This window comes from Caretta caretta, chromosome 8 (assembly GCF_965140235.1).
Source record: "Caretta caretta isolate rCarCar2 chromosome 8, rCarCar1.hap1, whole genome shotgun sequence".
Taxonomy (NCBI): domain Eukaryota; kingdom Metazoa; phylum Chordata; order Testudines; family Cheloniidae; genus Caretta; species Caretta caretta.
Window position 1 is genome coordinate 22995364 of NC_134213.1, and position 21024 is coordinate 23016387.

Sequence of the window (21024 nt, forward strand, 5' to 3'; positions counted from 1 at the left end):
GGCAGCACTAGCCTGGGTGCCTGAGAGTAAAGGAGATCCTGAGTATCCCAGTGGTGATGTTGGATAGATGGGAATCCTCTATCCACCCCTCTGCTGCAGTCCTTTTACTTACAAAGGATATTAATCTTGGCAGTGCTTCCAGCTGGCTGGGTCCTGGCATGCCTTGGTAAACCTGAGCTCATCTACACAATGGATCTAACCCCAAAGTACAGTTATAAACAATAGATAGCCAATATCCTCTTAGATAACACACCTTTACTTAACAATTTAGAAAAACATGATATAACAGACTGAGATTAATTAAAATGTCACAGCCACTTTAAATCAGTAGGGGGCACATCACTAAATCCATTAATAAATGCATTTACAGAAATAAATGAAACTTAACCAACTTACATTTACCCTGCCTCTGTGCGTGCACTCCTCTTAATGTCACAGTTCTAGACACTGGCTAGTTGTATGGGTGCATCTGAAGACCTTGAAGCTGCAGACTGCACTCTGTTGGTCCAGTAAAACAGTCCCGCCAAGGGAATAAAGCACAGAATGATTCTAACCTGGGATCATTCCAAGCTACAAGATGGGCGTTATTATAACCAGAAGTCATAACCCTGGATCCTGGTTAGACAGTAAGACCACTCCGTCTCTTATCAGACCCCTTACAGTATCCTTGCTATCCCCCTTCCCCTGCAAGCACTTTCCCAAACAACAAACAAATTTATTCACACCGTCTTCACTACATGCCAACCTCAGCCAGTTCTGGGCACAGTAGCAGTCTCTGTCCTGCCTGCAATGAAGCCCAGCAATAGCCTCAGCAGTTTCACAGCAACAGCTTCTGGCTTTCTAGCTTGGACAGAGTTCCTCAAAGCAACCTCCACTCCCCTGACCAGGATCTCAGTTCCCTACCCAAAAGAGAGGCTACTGTAGCTCTCCTTCTGGAAGCCCCTCTCTTCCCCTCTCCCAAGGCATCATGGGAGTTGTAGTCTCCAAGGCTAGATTACAGCGCTCAGGATCTCCCTGACTGGAACGCTCCCAATTAAGTTTAGAGGCCTCTCGCCTAGAACAGGGATCGGCAACCTTTGGCACACGGCCCGCCAGGGTAAGCCCCCTGGCGGGCCGGGCCAGTTTGTTTACCTGCTGCGTCTGCAGGTTCGGCCGATCGCGGCCCCCACTGGTCGTGGTTCGCTGCTCCAGGTCAGCAGGGGCTGCGGGAAGCGGCACAGGCCAAGGTATGTGCTGACCGCTGCTTCCTGCAGCCCCCATTGGCCTGGCCCGGCAAACTGCAGCCAGTGGGAGCTGCGATGGGCCGAACCTGCGGATGTGGCAGGTAAACAAACCGGCCTGGCCTGCCAGGGGGTTTGCCCTGGCAGGCCATGTGCCAAAGGTTGCCAATCCCTGGCCTAGAATAAGGTGCCTACACTATTAAATGTCAGTTCAGCAAGGATTCCCCTATGCTGGCAAAAAAGTCTAGTTAATGTATCAGGTGCAGAGAAAAAGGGTCATTTTTAAGAATGGAAAACAACTGGAGTCTTGAGGATTATCTGATATTCCCCTCTCACTATTTCATCCCCTGGTTGCTCTCTGTATTTCACACTGTCTAATGACACACTATGTCAGAAACTATAATCTCTGACTGTATGGAAACCATGGATCTGGATCCAATGGATTTACAATTTCAGTGTTATGGCACTTGATGAACTCATGTTTTTTTTCCTATGTTTTAGTGTTTTTCCAAAACAGAGATCATGGCACAATGTTGTCACAAAATGTTTATCTTGAACCAGAGATTGGCAGAAGGTGATAATTAACAGAAAGAGTCAGACTGACCTTATCCCTGGGTGTCTGGCAGCATCTGCAAGAAAAGCAGCCACAAAAGATCAACACAAGTAAAGTTCTGGACAGAAATGAAACTAAATCTACCTGCAGAATATACAATTGTAGCTACCTAATTCAGCAAACTTATTGTGTGATGGCTTACTTCTTTTATGGACCATGTGTATGGAAATTTAAATTGTAAGATAGTAACTAATAAGAGCATAGCTGACGATTTAATAAATAGTAAGTCAAGGAAATTGCTTTAACTAAACAAAAAGGTATTCCTGGAAGGACATTTTCAAAAGAAATTGGTCCAATAAAAGATATTTCCTCACCCACCTTGTCTCTCTAATTTTCAAAAGAGCATATTTTTGTAGCATTTTGTCTTGCACCTACTTAAACTGATTCTTCGGTTACACCCAAATCTGTTTGAAGAGATTCATTAGTCTGAGTATCTGTCTTTGATTTGAGAGTGTTAGCAAGTGGCAAGACGGGGCTCTTTCCTCGGCAAAGAAGCAGCAGCAACAGAAAAATGCCAGAATGGAGAGCATTAAAACCCTGATTACCTTCATGTTGGAGATGGTGGTTTAATTTGTGTTGGGTCTGCGAGGGCTCAGCTCAGTTGATGCTCTTAGAGTAAACTCCACAGATGGAGTACATGTATATAGATGCCCAAGAAGTCAGATGTTTTCCCTTAGATTATGAAAGCACTTTCCAATTTGTCATGGAAAATGAAACCCAGACAAAGTTTGTAGAGGCTGTCTTGCCCAGTGAGGAATGCTTCTTTCTCAAATGCATTCCCTGAAAAATGGAGAAAATAGGAGTCAGACCCTGAATCTTGTAGATAGCAGAGATTAACAATTATCATGACTTTACCCAAATAGGCACATTTGAGACTGATTACAGAGGGAAGGGAAATTGAATCACCAGTTTATTTTGATCATTACAGACTACCATCTTGCCACAACTCAGTTGCAGGGTGGTGGACCCAGTGACCATTTTAGGACAAAAAGTTGGCCACACCCTTTTCAGACAGTAGCCCTTTTCTCAGAGAGCTGCATAATCCTTAAAATAAGTAAATTAAAAGAAAAGAGAAGAGAAAATAATAATAGCAACAGTGCTGTTCCTCATTTAAGATTGCATGGCCTTTGGGTTTCCAATAGGTTAATGTACTAGACCCTCCCCCAGTCTAGGCAGGGGGGTGTCCATAGGGCTTTTCTACCCTCTCACCACCTTCTGATACAGCCACAGGAGAGCACCCTTCCCCTGATTCAAGCCCTTTTTGTGCCCTGGAGCTCTTTTTACATCCCGTAGGTGGGAATCATTAGCCCCAATCACTAAATGCTGTCCAACTGGATCAGATGATTCCCAGCACCTGCCTGGCTCCTTTCCAGAACAGGGCTGGCTGCTCCCTGGACCTTAAAGAGGCAGACCACTCTGTTACAATAATTCAGCATGAAACACTCTCAAGTGTTGAATAAGATTGAACACTCTGCAGATATATAGCATTAATATAATCACATCCAAAAAATTTAATAAAAGAATGCTCAAGTGCCAAAGTCAAACACTTCGAAGTTAGCAAATGCCAGAATTAAGATTGCCTATGCTATCTTTAATTACATGATCATATACTACATTTTCCAAAGGGCCCTGCCTTATTCAATGAAAGAGCAATATTTTTTTACCCTCCACAGAAGTATGTAGCCTTATTTAAAGCACACAATCCAAATCTTGAGCTGAATACAAAATTTTTAGTCTCCTGGTGGGTGTTTCTGTGAAGCAAGGGATGTAGGCCATGGGCTTCACAGAGACTACTACCACTATAGTATCTGAGTGCTTCACAAACGTTAATAAATGTATCTTCACAACATCACTGTGAGTTTAGGAGGTATCTTTATCCCCATGCAGGGCCGGATTAACCTTTTGTGGGCCTGGCATCAAACATATTTGTGGGCCCCCATGGAGGCAATGGAGCATGGCGCGGGGAGGTCAGTCCCTGGAGTGAGGGGCCAGCCAGAGGCAATGGGCATGGCGTGGCAGGGGCGGCCCTGCTCCGCCCAATGCGAGGGCACTATTTACAAACCGGCTGTTGCCAGACGCACAGTGGCCTGCCTGGCCCTGTGCCGACAGCATGCCCCTTCCCCTTGGGCGCAGGCCCATGCCACACCACACAGGCTCCCTGCCCAACACCCCCCAACTCCCTATGTCCAGAGACTCCCCAGACCCACTATGCCCAGCGCCCTCCCAGGCCCATCCACAAATGCACAGCGCCCTGCACAACACCACCCCTGCCCACAGCCCCACCACAACTGCCCAGCACCCCACACACACGCTCCCTAGTGCCCCAACACACACAGATCCTCCCTGCCCCTTCACAGCCCAGCATCCCTCATACACCCGACAGACCTACTCCCCCAAGCCCTGCCTCCCAACCGCACTCACCGACCCTGCTGGGAGGCAACTGTCTGCCGGGCTGAGCCGGCAGCGCAGCCAAGGCTGGTCTTCGGGCCAGGAATTGCTCCAGCCCCTCGGGAGTGGCGCAATCAGCCAGGCCAGGATCTGCCCCGGCTGGGTCCCTCAAGACGCACTTGCCTGGAGGGGCCCAGCCAAGCCCTCCACACTGTTTCCCCCTCCTCACCTGGCTGAGACTGGCCAGGCTTCTGCACCAGTCCCAGGCGGCTCAGCTCTGGGGAGACAGGTGAGGCCCCACAGACTGCCCGGAGCCAGAAGTGCAGAGTGGTCCGGCCAGGGGGCAGAGAGGAGCAGAGGAGTTGGGCCAGGGGGCAGAGAGGAGCCCTTGACCAACGCGCGGGCAGGCCGAGAGGAGCAAGTGGTGGGCTGGGGAGCCACCGGGGTCTTGGGGTGCAGTGCAAACGGAGCAGGCCAGGGCCCATTCTGAGCATGGGCCTAGCTCCATGGAGCCACTGGAGCCATTGTAAACCCAGTACTGTCCCCATGTTACAATGAGGAAGTGAGAAATTCAGGCCATATTGCCACAAGTGTCCACTAATTGGGGTGCCTTAAGACCTGATTTTTCAGAGTACATAGCATTTTTATGGTACTTTATATGTTCAAAGCACAGCTCCAATCAGTGTCAGTTGCAGTTGTGAACACTGAACGCTTCTGCAAATCAGATTGCAGGCATCTCATATTGGGCACCCAGAGAATGAGGAACACACAAAGTAGTAACTTCCTGTGAAGAGTTTGGTTTAAGCAGTTTGACTAGTACCACATTGGAATTCTATGGCAAAGACAGGGATCCAATTCAATTCTCCAGGGTGACATTCAACTACCCAAGCCATGAGACCATTCTTTCTCTTCCTGAAGTTCCCTGCCTCGTTCACCCCACATCTTCCAACTTCTTGGACAAACAAGGCTGAGATCCTCCAGACAACTGCCTCATTCACTACGCAACCCTGATTCATTCCCAGAATACTATCCATGCCGTGCACTAAATCAGGCAGGGTATTGTAGAAAAAAATATGATCTGATCATATAATTACAGACTGCATCATAAGGCATACACATGAGGGAGCCGAATTAAGGTTGCACAGGGAACCTTAATGCTGGCATTTCCTAGCTTCTAAGGGCTTGACTTAGCAACCTGAACATTCTATTAATGTTGTTCTTTCAGTGTAATGAACTAATTTTAAAAATACAAACTGAAAAAAAAAAAAAGAAATTCCATCATATGAAACCATAGCAACCCCCAACATGGGTCATTTGCAGGGTTAGGACCATTAAATCTATAGCATAGACCTCTACCTTTTGAGCTAATGGAGTCACTGGTAGCAATAGTAGGCTGTTATCCTTGATGTGGACTAGCAGTAGTGCGGAATGGGACGCTTAACCAGCAGGTTTCACAGCTATTTGCTGAAAGCAAAGGAATAGTGAAACTCAGGACTCTTGGATTCAATTCCAGGTTCTGGAGGGATAGGTTTTCTAGTGGTTATAGACCATTCTTTCCCTGTGCCCCCAAAGTTTCCCCTCTCCTTCTGCTCCTATCCATTCGCTTCACCCTGCTGGCTCCCTACATTCCTTACCCTTCTGTATTGGAGTATGGCTGTTTCTCCTCCACATGCCTGAATGCCAACAGATAGGGCATTGAGAACACAGGAGAGACAATATTCCTTCTCTCAGTTCCTGTGCCCAGTACTGGAGCGGAGAGCAGCAGAAACTGCAGAGAAAGTCTTGCTCAGCTCCATAGCCTTTGAATGGAATATCATGCTCAGTCACTCTGTGGGGATGGCACATGTGCTGTCCTTTCAGGATGTAGGAGCTGTGAGGGGTCAGAGCATTCTCAGTGAAAATGGAATCTTTGATGAATTTCGCTGCCAAACCTAACAAGCCTCTTCTGAGCATGTGGAAAATTAGATTTTCAGAGGCTCTTAACTTGGTCAAATTTGTTCAGATTTTCACAGAAACAGCAAAAGGCACATCTCTGATACCAGGGCAACACTCCCCACCCTCCAACCAAATTTCAAGGCCCTCCTCCAAAGTATTGAGCTGCTTCTTAATTAAATTGATGAAATTTTTTAAGATGGACAAAACAACATTTTTTTTTCTAATTGTATTGTAAATGGCAAATGTGTTTTATCTGAAACTTTCCAGATAATTTCAGCCTGAGGCAGGCATCTAGGATAGTTAATTTCAGCACGAGTGATTGAAGTTTGGCAAAGTTATGAACAACTGAAAACAGGATCTTATAATGCCCTGCCTATAGTAATGACAGGTGCTGACCTAATGTCTCCTCTATCAGAAGGGTTTTCCAGTTGCTATGGCTCCATCAGGGCACCCTCAGCATTTGAACAGCAGGTATAAGCTGTTCTGCTTGGAAAAAATGTTTATGTATAAATGGCAAACTCTTATTTAAGAAGTACATCTTCACACAACGCACAGTGGATCTTGTTGCCGGGGGATGTTCTGAAGGCCAAAAGTCTAACTGGATTAAAAAAAGAATTAGATAAGTTCCTGGAGGATAGGTCCATCAATGGCTATTAGCCAAGATGGTCAGGGACAGAACCCCACGCTCTGGCTCTGGGTGTCCCTAAAACTCCAGCTGCCAGAAGCTAGGACTGAATGAGATGGATCACTCAATACTGCCCTGTTCTGTTCACTCCTTCCAAAGCATCTGACACTGGCCCCTGTCTAAAGACAGGATATCGGGCTAAATGGTCCATTGGTTTGACTCAGTACGGCTGTTCTTATGTTAAATCAGCTCCTTTTGGGGTTGATCCAAAGGCCACTGAAGTCAGTAGAAGTCACAGTCATGTGAGTATGCATGTGTATAAGCAGTTCTGACAAGACATATGCCTATATCACCCTGACTACTTTGCTTGTCTCTTTGTTTGTTGCTTATTCTTTTTAGATTGTAAGCCCTTGGAACGGGGATTTATCTCCCTAGATATGTCTACAGCACCTAGCACATTTTTGACACTACTTGTAGTAGTAGTGATTATTAATAATAGATAATAATATATGTTGTCTTTATTGACAAAAATAGTTTTTGTTACATTTTACTCCTTTTAGCACAGCAGAGCTAGTACAGCTATAGGAGACTGCTATATTCTGCACTGGCTCTAATACCATCAGGAGAAATATTCATCAAGTTCCAACTGCTGGAGTAATATTCACTATCGGTAGCAGCTGTGTCAACCTATTACAGTTAATGGAGTTGCAGACCTGTAGTTGAGTGAAGAAGAAGACAATAGGTTTGCCCAGGTGTAACTGAGAGCAGCTATAGAGTCTTTATTACAGGCCACAGTGCATGAGCTAGAAAGAACAAAGCTCAGTTTTCAGATCCCACAGTAAATTTGCAGCACTGGCAATTAGGTAAAAACAAATTTTGTTGTAAACGGAGGGAATTTGTGTCCCAATACTTTAAATCTACAAGAAGGTTTGTTATGGAAGACAATGAAAGCAGGATCAGGCCTTTGAGCTGGGGACACTGAGAACTAAGGAACCCCAAAATATTATTTTAACAGACTCAGTTTTTAGAACAGCAGTGAACATGACTACCATACTATTATGCTTCACCATTCTAACTCCTTTCATTAGCTTGAGACATGGGACTGAGGTCTGATTAAAAGAATATGTTACAGAGCAGCAGTCCTGTGGTGAAGTAGGTAACTTCTCTTGTTGCCTTTGATGTCTTTCAGGAGCTTATCAGTGGTCTGGGAATCGGGAGACTTGGGGGTTCCGGTTCTGAGTCAGCCTCTTGCCCACAAGGTGAATCTGGGCAAGTCACTTTACCATTCTTCTTTTTCACCTCCCACCCTTTATCTTTCTTGTCCATCTCTTGTCTGGCAGGGACTGTCTCTTACTATGTGTTTATAAAAAGAAAAGGAGTACTTGTGGCACCTTAGAGACTAACCAATTTATTTGAGCATGAGCTTTCGTGAGCCACAGCTCACGAAAGCTCATGCTCAAATAAATTGGTTAGTCTCTAAGGTGCCACAAGTACTCCTTTTCTTTTTGCGAATACAGACTAACACGGCTGTTCCTCTGATATGTGTTTATATTATCTTATAGAGGATAGCTGTAAAAAAAGAAAATTATTATTGTGAGAAGCAACAATTTAATAACTCAGTGATATATGGGATTTTCTTCAATATACAGTATTAAAACTTTAGGATCAGGCCCTCTGAGTCCAAGGGGATTTCCTTTGTCTTCTATTATATTCCCATTTCTGTCTCGCTCTGTTAATTTTCCACTGACTGAACCCTGGAACAGGAACCATTAGGTTCCATCTGTTGACAGATTGTCTTGTTAGCTCGGCCATGTCACTTATAGTTTTTCCATTTCCCCCCATCCTTTGTTTCTAAGTGATTGCTCCATTCCACAGACTTGATTGTCCAGATTATCTTGCTGCTTCAACATTTTTTTCAGCTGACACTTATAGGGGTTTGCCGGTTATCATCTTTACCGTGGTATGTGACAATATTTCTCTGAGACGTCTCAAGCTTCTTCTTGCTGTTGGTAACTGGTGATAAGATGGCATCAACAGGCTTTGTGGGCAAGGTGAGGGCTGTTTTGCATGATCATATTTACCATTTGCTTTTGGCATTTTGACTTCCTCAAATTAAAAGCTGGAACCTCAAAGTGCCTTCCAAACCGTAGGCCAACATTTTGAAACCTGGGCTTGTTAGACTCTTAAATCTGTTTCTATTTGCAGAGGTGCTGAGCACCTGCAACTCCACTTGAAGTCAGTGCAAGTTGAAGGTGCTTGGCACCTTTGAAAATCAGCCCACTCTGATTCAGGTGTTTAAATACAGGGTAAGCCCAACTTCAGCCACTGAATATTGGAGATTTTGGTCATTAGTGAATGAAGACCGTGTAGGCTTTAATTACACAGGTCAGCAGCAGGACAATGCAGGGCCACAGGTGATGGAACAGGAAAGTGGCTGAACAAATAGTCCTCTTATTGTTTTAAGGGAGATTCTTGGCTTGGTTGATCCCTAAATGTAGGGATGAGGGACTGGTTTGGATAAAGTAGGAAGAAGATTGACCCTTTGCCCTAGCACTGAATAAATTGGATCCTTTTATAAAGTACTTAAAAGACGCACTGAACATCCACCGTGAACCCAATTACTCTTATCTGCATCAACCCTCTTATCCACACTCCCCTTCTTACATAATCAGCTTACTCACTGATCACAAAGTTCCCCCCACACTTCCTAATCACTTATCCCTTGTCCCTTTGCTGAAATTTTAAATGTATCTTACAGGATCTAACTTTCCCATTCAGGACCTGTTAGAGCTAGAATTTTTCAAACAATCTCCTGCTGTATACTTGTGGATTGCCTTTATAATGGCAATCAGTCTTCCTGGTCTGTATTTGTTGTCTATGTAACACTGACAGATCCTGGTCATCAGCGGGCAGGATCGAACCTGGGACTTCTGGAGCTAAATGCATGAGCCTTTACTGCCTGAGCTAAAAGTCATGTGGCCATTAGATAAGGTTGTAGCAGACTCATTAATCTCTAAGTGGCCTCAGTGCCACTAGAGGAGACAGAGCACCACACCCAGGAGGTGTATGGATTACACCTATATTACTTAGGAATTTTAATTTGGCACCTTTTGTGAGTTTGTACCTTTTCCACAGAAAACAAAGTTTGGGACCTGCATTCCGGATTTGGCACAGGTGTGCTGCTGTCTTCAACTCTCACATATCATAGATGATCTAAAATGCAGTAGAGTCCTCTGACCCAGGGAAACTCTCACTCTAGCATACCAGGCTGGAAGACAACAAATGACCTTGCAGAGATTGCTGTATTTGCTGACATCCTAACATGCATTGGAAATGTCAGCAGTGGCTGTTCAGTGGTAAGGAGATTGGACTGGGGAGCAAGAAAGAGAGACTGGTAGGAGAACAGGTATGGTAAGGAAAACTGGTAGAACAGAAGGAGTCTCCAAGTTCAGGATGAAGGAGATCATCTGAGAACTTGATTGTGATCTCAGGTCATAAAGAAGGATCTGGCATTGGGCTCAATAATAAGAAAAAAAGGAGTTCAGAGGAAGGGAAAGGTATGGGAAGGGATGTATCAGGGTTGGTTGGAGGGAGGGAGAGAACAATGGGATGAGGAGAATGGGGATGAAGAAGATTCAGAAAAGGAGGATTTGATATGATAAATATAACAGAATGGCACTAATTGAAGAGGGAAATGATTGGACAGTGAGGATTCTGAGCCAGGGTCATGTCAGACTATGTAAATGATGTCTAGAAACCTAAAATGGAAACAAATCTGCTTACTATTATTGGGACAAATACACAGGTGCATCTAAGAAGGTATAATGTATTCCTTCTTCCAATCATCTCAGCATGGAAGCTACACTAAAGGTCTCCATTACATGCACTTCTGAATTTGCCTCTACATTTAGCTCCCATTGTCTCTAGTTGCTTTTTAAGCTTCTACCAAGGCATGAAGTGTCACTAGAACTCTTTAAGTTGGTTGAAAGGACAGTGCCACATTATACTGCCCTACTTTTCAGAAGTGCTGAGCATCCACTGGTCCAGCTGAAGTCAGTATGAGTTTTGGGTGCTCATCACTTCTGAAAATCAAGCTCAGCTCTCAGTATAGAGTTTGTGGTTGTGTGTTGCAATACAGCTCAGCTCTTCAGGAGAATTCTTAAGGAACATACCTTCCTGCCAATATCTGCATGTTCCCCAGTTTCTGCATCTGTTTGGTGTGCTGCTTGGGGATTTCTGCAAAGTCATTTCTTTAAGTTTAGCATGGATTTTTACATTCTACCTATAGGTGCTGTGTAACCCTTCTCTGTGTGACAGTTGAGTTTATTCCTTTAGTGCCTGGTATCTCATTGAACTCTTCACATACTAGTTCTAGTTTAAATCCAGCATTGATCAGTAGTGACCCAAAGTTCTTACCATATGCTGGCTGTTCTGTGACCATTGTGAAATAAATTTGGTGAGTCTCAGACCCCGTCCTAGAGGGCAGGTGTCCTCGTCACAGAAACTACCAGCATGCCAGCACAACTAAAACTATTGGACACCTTGGTTGGCAATCTGTGGCACAGGAATTGCATTATTCTGTCACTCCTAGAGGTCATGCCTCTAGGACAAGGCTAAGGCAGATAGAGAGGGATCCTGCTCTGGTATGGCCCAAAGGACAGTCTTTCATGAGCAGTAAATGCACACACAAATGTAAGCCTAGTTCTTGCTATCAGGTTGTTACAGAGTCTTTCTCCTGTGCCTGACTGGATTTGTTGACATTATGTTCTGACTGATACTCTCTTCTATCTTTATAGAGATTATTTTAGTGTTTAGTGATTGGGGAGGTTTCCTCCTAAGTGTATCTCCAGCTAGTGTCACTTGTAAACGGATCAAGATAACTAAGGAGGAATGTCAAAAAGGGAAAATAGTATTGAGTTATTGGCCTAGAGGTGCACTTGGAGAGACTTTTCATTGTAATTCTCCCCAGGGCAGATGCCTTATCTACAGTATCTCACCCTCAGTTTAGGGAGATAGTAGTAACTTTACTGGATTTTCAAAGAATTTCAGTGCTATAAATTTTAACCCCTCTGTTTCTGGAAAAAAGACATAATTTCCTCTACTGCAATACCAGCAGTTAAAGTTAGGTCGGTATTTTCATTCTACATGCCACAGTTCAAATAGTTTGTTATTCAGCCATAGAAATTCACTCTCGGTTGGGTCCCGGCAAGAAGATGACTATGTGAATTGCTGATGTCTTTTAGATCTCTTTGCCAATGTCAGAATGCCATTGCTGCAGCACAAAGGGGATGGAATCTGACCCTAACTCCTCTCCTGTCGATTCTGTCAGCGTGAGGGAATCTCCAGTGTGGGGAGGACTGGTGTGTCTGGATCCACTATGGCACCCTCCTCACAGTGGGAGATTGGGAGGGGCAAGGAGGAGGGAGGGCAACATGCATTACACTCCTGCTTTGCTCAACTGGCAGATGGTCCCTTAAGCTCTGTTCCCAGCTGCCACAAGTTGAAACATCTCCAAGACTGCTCTAATTTATGCCCAGACCAGGGCTAAGGCAAGGAATCAGGAGGCTGTGATAGGCAGAAGCTAAGTAACTCCTCCTGCTCCCTGCCTTGTGCTCTTCCCTCTCATCCCTGCTCCTCTAGGAGTTCCCCATTCATTGCTTTATGCTCTCGGGATTTATTATATTTATTTTACACCTCAAGCCTCCCATGTCTTTTTGATGTATTTCTGCTTCCTACAGAAAGTAATGTCCCCTTGTCTGCACATTTCTACTTCTAAGAGTGAGAGGGATTCAGTCCCCAATGATAGGTTCAGCTACCTGCTAACACATTCTTCACCTGCACTTCCATTACGTCTTTTTAGAGGGCAGAAGAGCTGAAAAAAATTCATTACACATTATGTGACATTAGACTGTACTTGAAGGGCCTTTGCTGATTGCCAGTCTCCATTAGATGCCCATGGGATGTTAAACAATCATTGTTCATCTGTTATTCAGCATGTTCACCCATGCACCGCAAACACACTCTCATCCATTCACTGACATGATCTGAAAAATCCTAATACACTACAAACTGTTGTATCAATGTTTTTTTGTAGGATACATCGTTCACTGACACAAGAGAATTGCTGCTTTGTGCTTCATCCGTACACCAGTGCTGACCCAAATCCTATTTTTATTTGAAAATAAATGTCATACCAACAAATTGCTTTGGTAACCATGACTTTCTCATTGTGAAATTATTTTGAATAAATCTATCAGAACATAACTCAATCCAGTGTAAACCCCCCACTGCAAGGAAATGTGCATGATGCTGGAACTCAATAAAGATGTAAATATGCTGAGAAATTGCCGTCCTCGCTGTAGAGTTGCTCCTTTTGAAATGTACCACCATGAAAATATTCAGGTGGGATTGAAGTGATGATTACTGATTGTACAATAAATTTTGTTAACAAGCTCCATGGTGCAAAGATCAAGAATGTAACTTATGCTCATCCTCCTTTTCTGGAAATCATATTGATGAGGAAGCATTCCTGAAAGTTGGGAACTGATCCTCAAAAATCTTCTGGTTTCCATTAGCAGTATCAAGCCATGAGGGTGATTTCATAATCAAACTGAAGAATCTGGAGTTCTGCATGCAGATGTATATATATCTGTATGTGAGCTCAACTCATGGAATTTATTAAGAGAAATCCAGTAAGCAGAGACTCAACCAGAGAGACAGCAACTGTCTCCACCATGAAGATAGCTGGTGTCATTGTGCTCCTTACTCTGGCAGTTTTCTGCTGCTCAGGTGAGTAACTTTTAATAACCCCTGTAGTGAGAGGGGTGGCCCAATTCTCTGCCACCTGCCAGCATTAATCAATCATGTCCTGGCCTCAGATAGGAAGGAGAAGGAGTGGTAGGCATGCACTTCACTCTGGAGTTCTTCATTCAGATATATTAGTTCTTCAATCTAAGGCTTCTCCTTCACCTTGTTGAGAAGGCTGCTGGTGTTTGACAGTATGTCCAAGTTTTGGAACCTCAACAGGACATGGGGTCCTGGGCACCACAGTGAGCTCTTGCATTTATGTGTCTTTTAGCATAGACTATATCCATCTTCTCCTTATGTCCTTTTTAAAATATATGGACCAGAGCCAAGCTCCACTAAAGTCAATGGAAAGCCTCTCATTGACCTCAGTGGGTGTTAGATGCCCATAAAGTAGACAGTAACATAGATTTAGGGTGACTGTTACTATCCTGAAGATTCCCCTTATTAGTGGCTTGTGATGATCCCATGCTCCTGAAAAAGGGGCATCATTGAGGTTCCTGCTCCACTTGCAGTGATGTCACAGACTATACCAGTGACAGCATCCATTTTAAATATTCAGATTCAATAAATGATCCAAGTAGCCAAGATCTATGTTATTGTTTTCTGAGCATTTTGCTAGGAATGCAATGTTTTATGGTGCACCAAACCCAGAAGAATGGGCTCTGTTAAATGCCACCGTTATTTATTAACAAGAAATACAGCTCTGTGCATGGCCCATTAGTGCAGGGAACTTGCTTTTCCTGGTGTTTGCTGCATTAGAAGCTGCATTCAGTTTTGCTCCAGACAGATGCATGTTTTGCATTTAATTTCTTTTCAATTTTTTCCTTCATTTTTATCTGGTATGTCTGATTTTATTTCAGATGTTGCCAGTCACAATGGCAAAGTGAGTCCAGCTCTTATTGTTATTGAACCCTCACATTCCTTTGTCTCAAGAGACACTTGTAAGCACTATGTGATCATGAACTCTGTGTTGGAATCATCTCCCCCCCTCCAAAATAGCTAATGAACAGGCTGGGATCATCAAAAAGGGACTACCTTGGTGCCAATAAACAGAGAGAGTAAATTCTTGGGATTCAGTTACACTGGGTGTACATGGTCAGACCATTGGTTTTCTATGCATAATTCGATGTGATATACTACCTAGTTGGATTGTTTGAGTATCAAAGAGCTACTGGGAAGGGAAATGATGGGGAAAATATTAAGGAGAGAGTTTGAAATTTCAAACCATTGTTTATCTATATACACCTTATTAGGATGAATCTTTTCCCACTACAGATGATTCTAGATACTGGGGACTGACTTCTTCTGTTCACTGAGTCAAGGAACCAGTTATTGCCAGTACGGTGCAACCAGTTCATGTTACAAATCAGACAGAAAGCTATAAGAGCCTCTCTCTCCTACATCTCCAGCAGCAGCAGATGTTGCGAATTATACCTGATAGGTCACAGGCAGTTCGAGTCTAGGCTGATGCACACGAACAAAGCAACTGCAAAGTTCCCAAAAATGTTAAGTTTATTATGATCGAGCGTGGTGCCCCCCTGCTAGTCAGAAGGGGACCCCGAATGCAGGTTATACAAAGATTATATACCTTTTAGCAAAGCATGTTGCCCTCATGCATCGGAAACCTTAGCCAATAGACAAACCCTTATCTACCACCTATCCCTGCTAGGTACATTCCCCATGCTAAATTATTACTTCAGCTACACAACATGGTCCTAAAGCAATGCATCAGTAACCTTTCTTATCAGGATGGGAGGCCCACATCACAAGGCCAGGAGGCAGGGAGTTAGGAACAGACAAAGAACAGAAACTGGGAGTTGAGACAGGCTGGAAACAAGGGGGAGGGTTTTCACAGGAATGCAGTATCTAAGGAACACTCCTCCTGGTGCATGATGTGCTTGCTTTTAGACAATGGTGGGCCCCAAACCAAAATGGAGTCACATATACTACCTTTTCCTTAACACAGATAAATCAAAACAGCCAGAATAATGACTTTTCCCTTCCAGGGTCTACGTAGGGAAAGAAAGGGTAAAATCTTTAACCCTCATATGTAGAGGTGGGGCATATTGGGGACCATTTATATCCCCCTGCCCTACAGCGTAGGGGTTTTGAATGAAACAGACCTTAACACACAGAGAGGGAAAGTGATTTGCAGGCATATAGATGGCCAGTGGTACAACTGAGACTCAAACCTGTCTCCTAGCTCCCAGCCCAGTGCCCTATCCAATGGACCTTAGGAAGCAATGGGCAAGATTTCTTGTATCCCTCACTTCAGTACACTGTCAATAAGCATCAAAAATTCAGGATGTCCCTCTGATTCAGAAGTGCTCTCCCCCTCCTCAGCAACTTCCCTGATAGCCCAATCTCACTCTTTTCTCACTTTGTCACCCCCTTCATACTCCCAGAGGCTTATGTGGAGTTTCTTCCTTCCTTTGACAGGCTACTGCATCCCCACTGTCCATTTGACACAATTCCCCGAAAAGACCCAAAGTGTCCCTCTTTGCAATCCAAATTCCCCATCAAACTCCTGATCCCCAAACCCTCAAGACCCTGCAACCATATAATGTTTCCTGCAACTTCCTTACCAATAGGATCCCAGCATCCAGAAAATTTGTTACAGATCTTTCCAGACTAACTCCCAGCTACACCATGGGGCTAAGAGGAGCCTGTCACTAATTGGAAGCACTACAAGCCTTACTAAAGGATTAGGTCAGTCTTGATAAAGGATTAGATTGAGGTCTGGCCTGGTTCTTATTCTGGTTGAACTAACTCTCCATCCCTAGTTACAGGAGCGGTCTGCAGCTGATGCACTAGAAGAAAAGGATGAATCGGGCTTCTCCTGCCTTTATGCTCTTTCAGATTTTTAACCTTTGTAACTGAAAAATCCCTTCAATTTTGCCACCTCAGTTGCTGGTCCAACAGAGAGCTGCCAGTTTGAGAGATGTGGGAAGAGACTTGGTATTTAACCCTTTGAAACCCAGTTAAATGCATCTTTGGGAACCTGAACTTCTTCACAAAAACAACACTACCTTACTCCTCCAAATACACCCTTAGCATGGACTGGGTTCATGAGTCATTCCTCTGTTCACAGGCCTGGTTCTGCTGGTGGTGATGGGGAAATGGGCCTTACTTCTGATGTTGGATTTAACCCCCCCTCCTGTGACATTACTATTATTTATTGAGCACTGTCAATGTACTTGGCATTGTACAATCAAGCTGAAGACAAGAGCCCATGTCTCAAAGAGCTAGCAATCCAAGTTAGACTGACAATATGGCCACGGGACCTGGTCAGATTAGTGTTAGAGGCAGAAAGGGGAGAACTGGCAAGTCAGTATAGAGCCATAGGAGGAAAAGACGATAAAGGGAATTAAAATGTTAGATTGTTATATTTGCAGAGAAAATGTGATTATGACCCAAAGAATGATCCTATCCCGTGCCCCGCAGTCCAGGAACCTGTCTGCGCCACTGATGGCAGAACTTATAGAAACTACTGTTCCTTTGGCAGAGCCATGAGGTGAGTCCTGAAATAAACCACTTGTGCAGAGTAATAAAAAAACACTCAGAGCGAATCTATTTTCCTTTTCCAGAAGGGTTTTCCTCCCAGAGGAGCAGCACCTCTCAATTTACTCATCTGCTTCCAGATTTTTTTGGTTTATTCTGCAATTGCTTTTACATGGAAAAGCTGTCCTGTAACAAAGCCAAATTGGCTTTAAGTCTGATCCCTGGGGTCTCTTCAAAAAGCTTCATGTTAGAAACAATGAGAGTGATGGGATCTCAGAAGAGGAGTTCAAAGGGATTAGACACTATTTAAATGAGTGAGGATCTTGCTGAATGTAAGGAAACAAAGTCCAGTAGAGGCTCATGCATTTAGCTACAGAGGCCCCAGATTTAATCCTGCCCACCAACAACCGGGGCCTATTGGTGTTACAGTAGCAGAACAGATTCTTATTTGCTTAGAAATAATAAAGGAAAACCTGCTATGATCCTGGGTTTTCCCCTTCTCTCTTCAAGTTCAATGGATCAGAGCCCACATGCTCAGGGTTTAGCTGATGGCCATATTTGCAGCCAGGAAGGAATTTTCCCCCAGGGCAGATTGGCAGAGGCCCTGGGTGTTTTTCGCTTTCCTCTGCAGTGTGAAGTACGGGTCACTTGCTGGAGCATTCTCTGCACCTTGAAGTCTTTAAACCACAATTTGAGGACTTCAATAGCTCAGACATAAGTTAGGGGTTTGTTACAGGAGTTGGTGGGTGAGATTCCGTGACCCGCGTTGTGCAGGAGATCAGACTAGATGATCATAATGGTCCCTTCTGACCTTAAAGTCTATGATTCTATGATCTTAGTTAGACCAGTGCATATAGCACTATCTGAGTAATAAGTATTCATAAATTTATTGAATAAATCCACACTGTTGACTTCAGTAGAGCTCCTCTGAACTTACAATGGTATAAACTGGTCAGAATCTGGCTGGCTGCATTCTTAAAATTTACAGCTGGCAGTCTTCTGACTGAAAAGCCATTTTATTAGCACCCAGCTGTGTGGGAGCCCAATTTACACCTTTTGCACCCCGTGGCATAAGCATCTTCAGCAACCCCCCTGCTTTCCCATGTGGCCGTACCTGAACTCCCACCCCTCACCCCCTTCCCCATGTGGCCCTGCCTGGAGCCCCCAGCAGTCTTGTGTGGCCCGCTCTGCCTCCTAACCTGGCTCCAAGAAGGATGCTGCGACTTTTCACATGAGGAAAAAATGCACCTGCCAGGCTCCCTCCTGACAACTCCCGAGCAGTGCGGCCAGCAGCAGCGGGGCAGCAAAACAGCCCAAAATACCACAACTCGCAACTGCTAAATAACCCTGGCAACTGACAGCTAAAAATAGCCCAGCTGGGCTAGAAAAATCACATACTTAACACTGGCACGAAGGCATGTTTACTGTGCCTAATTGGAAACCAGCTCTGGTGGGAGCCCAGTACTAGATACTGTAACCAGTTGCCATCTGGCTTTAAAAGAACTAAAGTAATAGAACAAAATGGTTCATATGAAAATATTAAATGTTTACATTTTCTTCTTCTTAGCTCAGGATGGAAATATCTTTGCACTGGGAATGGGCAAACCTAATTGAATAAATTGAGACAGAGCGGGTTGGAAAATGTTTTTTTCCCCCAGAAAAGTTTGTGGTGAAAACAATTTTTGTCAAGAATTTATTTTGATTTTTTTTGGACAGGGATTTTTTCTGGAGGGGATTGTCAAAAAATTGAAGACCCTTCTGCTGAAAATGTGTGTTGGCAGAAAGGTTTCGGCCAGCTCTCAACGGAGGATGCCAGCACTGTTTCTTTAAAAATGAAGAAGGAAGCCAGATGGGGGACTGGAAGAGGTTCTAAGCAGAAGCTCTACAGTGAAGTTGGCAGGGCAGAGTAATCTCAGGGGTAAAAATGTTTTTCTATTCTCATAAATTCTATTCCTTATTCAGTGGTGGAAGATATCAGCTCTTTCTGCGATTCTTCAGACAATAAGCAATGTTCCAAACCTTCACAAAAACTGAATCAAACTTTTTGAAGGTTAGAGTAATAGCTGGTAGGAAATTTTCCACTGAAATCTTTTTTACATGACTTTTGGAACATTTTCACAGAAAAAAAAATCTATTTTCACTGAAAAATTTGGGGTTTTCAGTGAATGTCGACAAGTGTATAGAGATGACTTTCTATAAAAAAAGAACAAAAAGTTGTTCTCACTGGGAAATGTTTTTTCCCATGAAAACTTTCAATCAGCTTAATGAGAAAGTTTGTTTTTCATTCACAATAATTTTTTGTTTTTACGATCTCTGCCCTTCCTGGTCTACTTGAAAGCAAAAATTTTGAAGGAGCCTGACAGAGACTGATTTTATTTGGCTCCTCTGGGAACTGAAGATGGCCACTTCTCATGACATTTCCAGCCCATTATTGCAGCCCCAAGGGGTTTTCATAGTTCAATACTTATTATCACTCAACAGACTAAATGTCTATACCTTGAAATCTGCATCTGTTTTCTTAAAACGGAGTCCAGTATCGCAAGGAAAGCAAATGGCATCTCTTTAATAGTTCCAAAGTAAGTTTTACTTACAATTTGCATTTTAGAAAGTAACATTGGAGGCAGCCATCATGCTTAAAACTGAGCCCTTATAAGGCACCACTTCACCAAATCCTACAGAAATAGTCCCAGCCAAACAGTGAAGTATCACTAGTGCTGGCTAGTGCCTGGGGCTATTCAGCTATGGTAGTGCTTTCTTACAGAGGATCAATATTAAGCAGTATGGGTTCTCTAGTGTTGCATTCTAAAAGTGCAAATTGTAAATAAAAGTTATTATTAGCTTAGCTACCACACTATGCTTGGAGCTGTACAATAAACACAAAGACAGTCCATGGCTTAGCCATGCTGACGTGATTATCTCCTACAGGGTGTGTGTTTGCTTTGGGAAAGTGGTAGTGTTGGGGAAAGAGTGCATTTTTGAATGAATATAACTTCTTCCAGTTGGTATGCATTCACAACTCCCCTTAATGCCAGTATACACACTTGAGGGCAGAATCTGATCTATACCCTGTGAATAACTACTGTTATTTGCATAAGTTTAGTGGGAAATGTGAGAGGTTTTCCCTCCAAGACTATGTCACTGAAATCTTTGTGTCTAATCTTATCTCTTTGTCTGTGTGTCTCTCTTTTAGGGCAGCATTTGGAAAACTTGGCTTAAAACACCCTGGACCATGTCACGAGAAAAAGAAGGCATAAAAGTGGATTTCTTGTTTTGAGTTTCCATAAGAAAGTCCCTATGTAGAAACACATTTTCTATTAGTTCTTCTATGTAGCGGTTGCAGATGGCATCACTATCTCTGTTTCTTTGTTCAGTAAGGTAAATTCCATAAAGTTCTTTATTTTTCTTTTTTCTTTAAAGGGGGATTTGTGGCCTCGCATGAAACCCTTCCTGTTCGCTACGAAGCAGCATTAAGTTGAGGCTAGATTCCCACTATAAGCTTGATTTCTACTGTCCCTTCTCAAAACAGGAATCTGATCTTAAAATACTGCATGTAGAGCAAATCCTGGGGTGACATTTTCCTTATAATTTTGGTTAAAATAAAAAAGATGAATCAAAGTTATGGTATTTTGAAAACTTACCTGTCCATTTCCTTTTTGAAAATGTTCCTAACTTTGATTCATAACATCTCCAAAGTGGGCTGGCCTGGAAACTCTGCATTTGAGTTGTGTATTTGGCCCTGCTGAAGAGAAAAGCCTTTTAGTATTTTTAAAAGGTTAGAGGGGATAGTGGGAGAATTAAAAAAGCTCTAAAGGGCCTCATTCTCCACACCACATCACCAGTCTTAGACCCATGGAACTCCATGGAGTTGTTTTTACACATATAGGGCCAGATTCTCCTCAGTGCCAAGTTTTACCTGATGAGGGGGAAGGGAAGTG

General features: G+C 43.6%; 1 protein-coding gene across 1 annotated transcript; it reads left to right on the forward strand.

The window, feature by feature from the left end:
- The first annotated feature begins 13515 nt into the window (after window positions 1–13515).
- Window positions 13516–20343, forward strand: LOC125641676 (serine protease inhibitor Kazal-type 6-like). Its single transcript, XM_048861981.1, has 4 exons — window positions 13516–13570; window positions 14449–14471; window positions 16984–17102; window positions 20280–20343. The coding sequence occupies exons 1-4, from the start codon at window positions 13516–13518 to the stop codon at window positions 20341–20343; spliced, it is 261 nt and encodes an 86-aa protein (XP_048717938.1).
- The last annotated feature ends 681 nt before the right edge of the window (window positions 20344–21024 follow it).

Bases quoted from the DNA above. Each gene is read 5' to 3' on its own strand.
- LOC125641676 (XM_048861981.1), top strand. From the start codon at position 13,516: ATGAAGATAGCTGGTGTCATTGTGCTCCTTACTCTGGCAGTTTTCTGC. The intron at 14,472-16,983 runs GTGAGTCCAGCT...TTATATTTGCAG, and splicing joins TTGCCAGTCACAATGGCAAA to AGAAAATGTGATTATGACCC. The intron at 17,103-20,279 runs GTGAGTCCTGAA...TCTCTCTTTTAG, and splicing joins TCCTTTGGCAGAGCCATGAG to GGCAGCATTTGGAAAACTTG.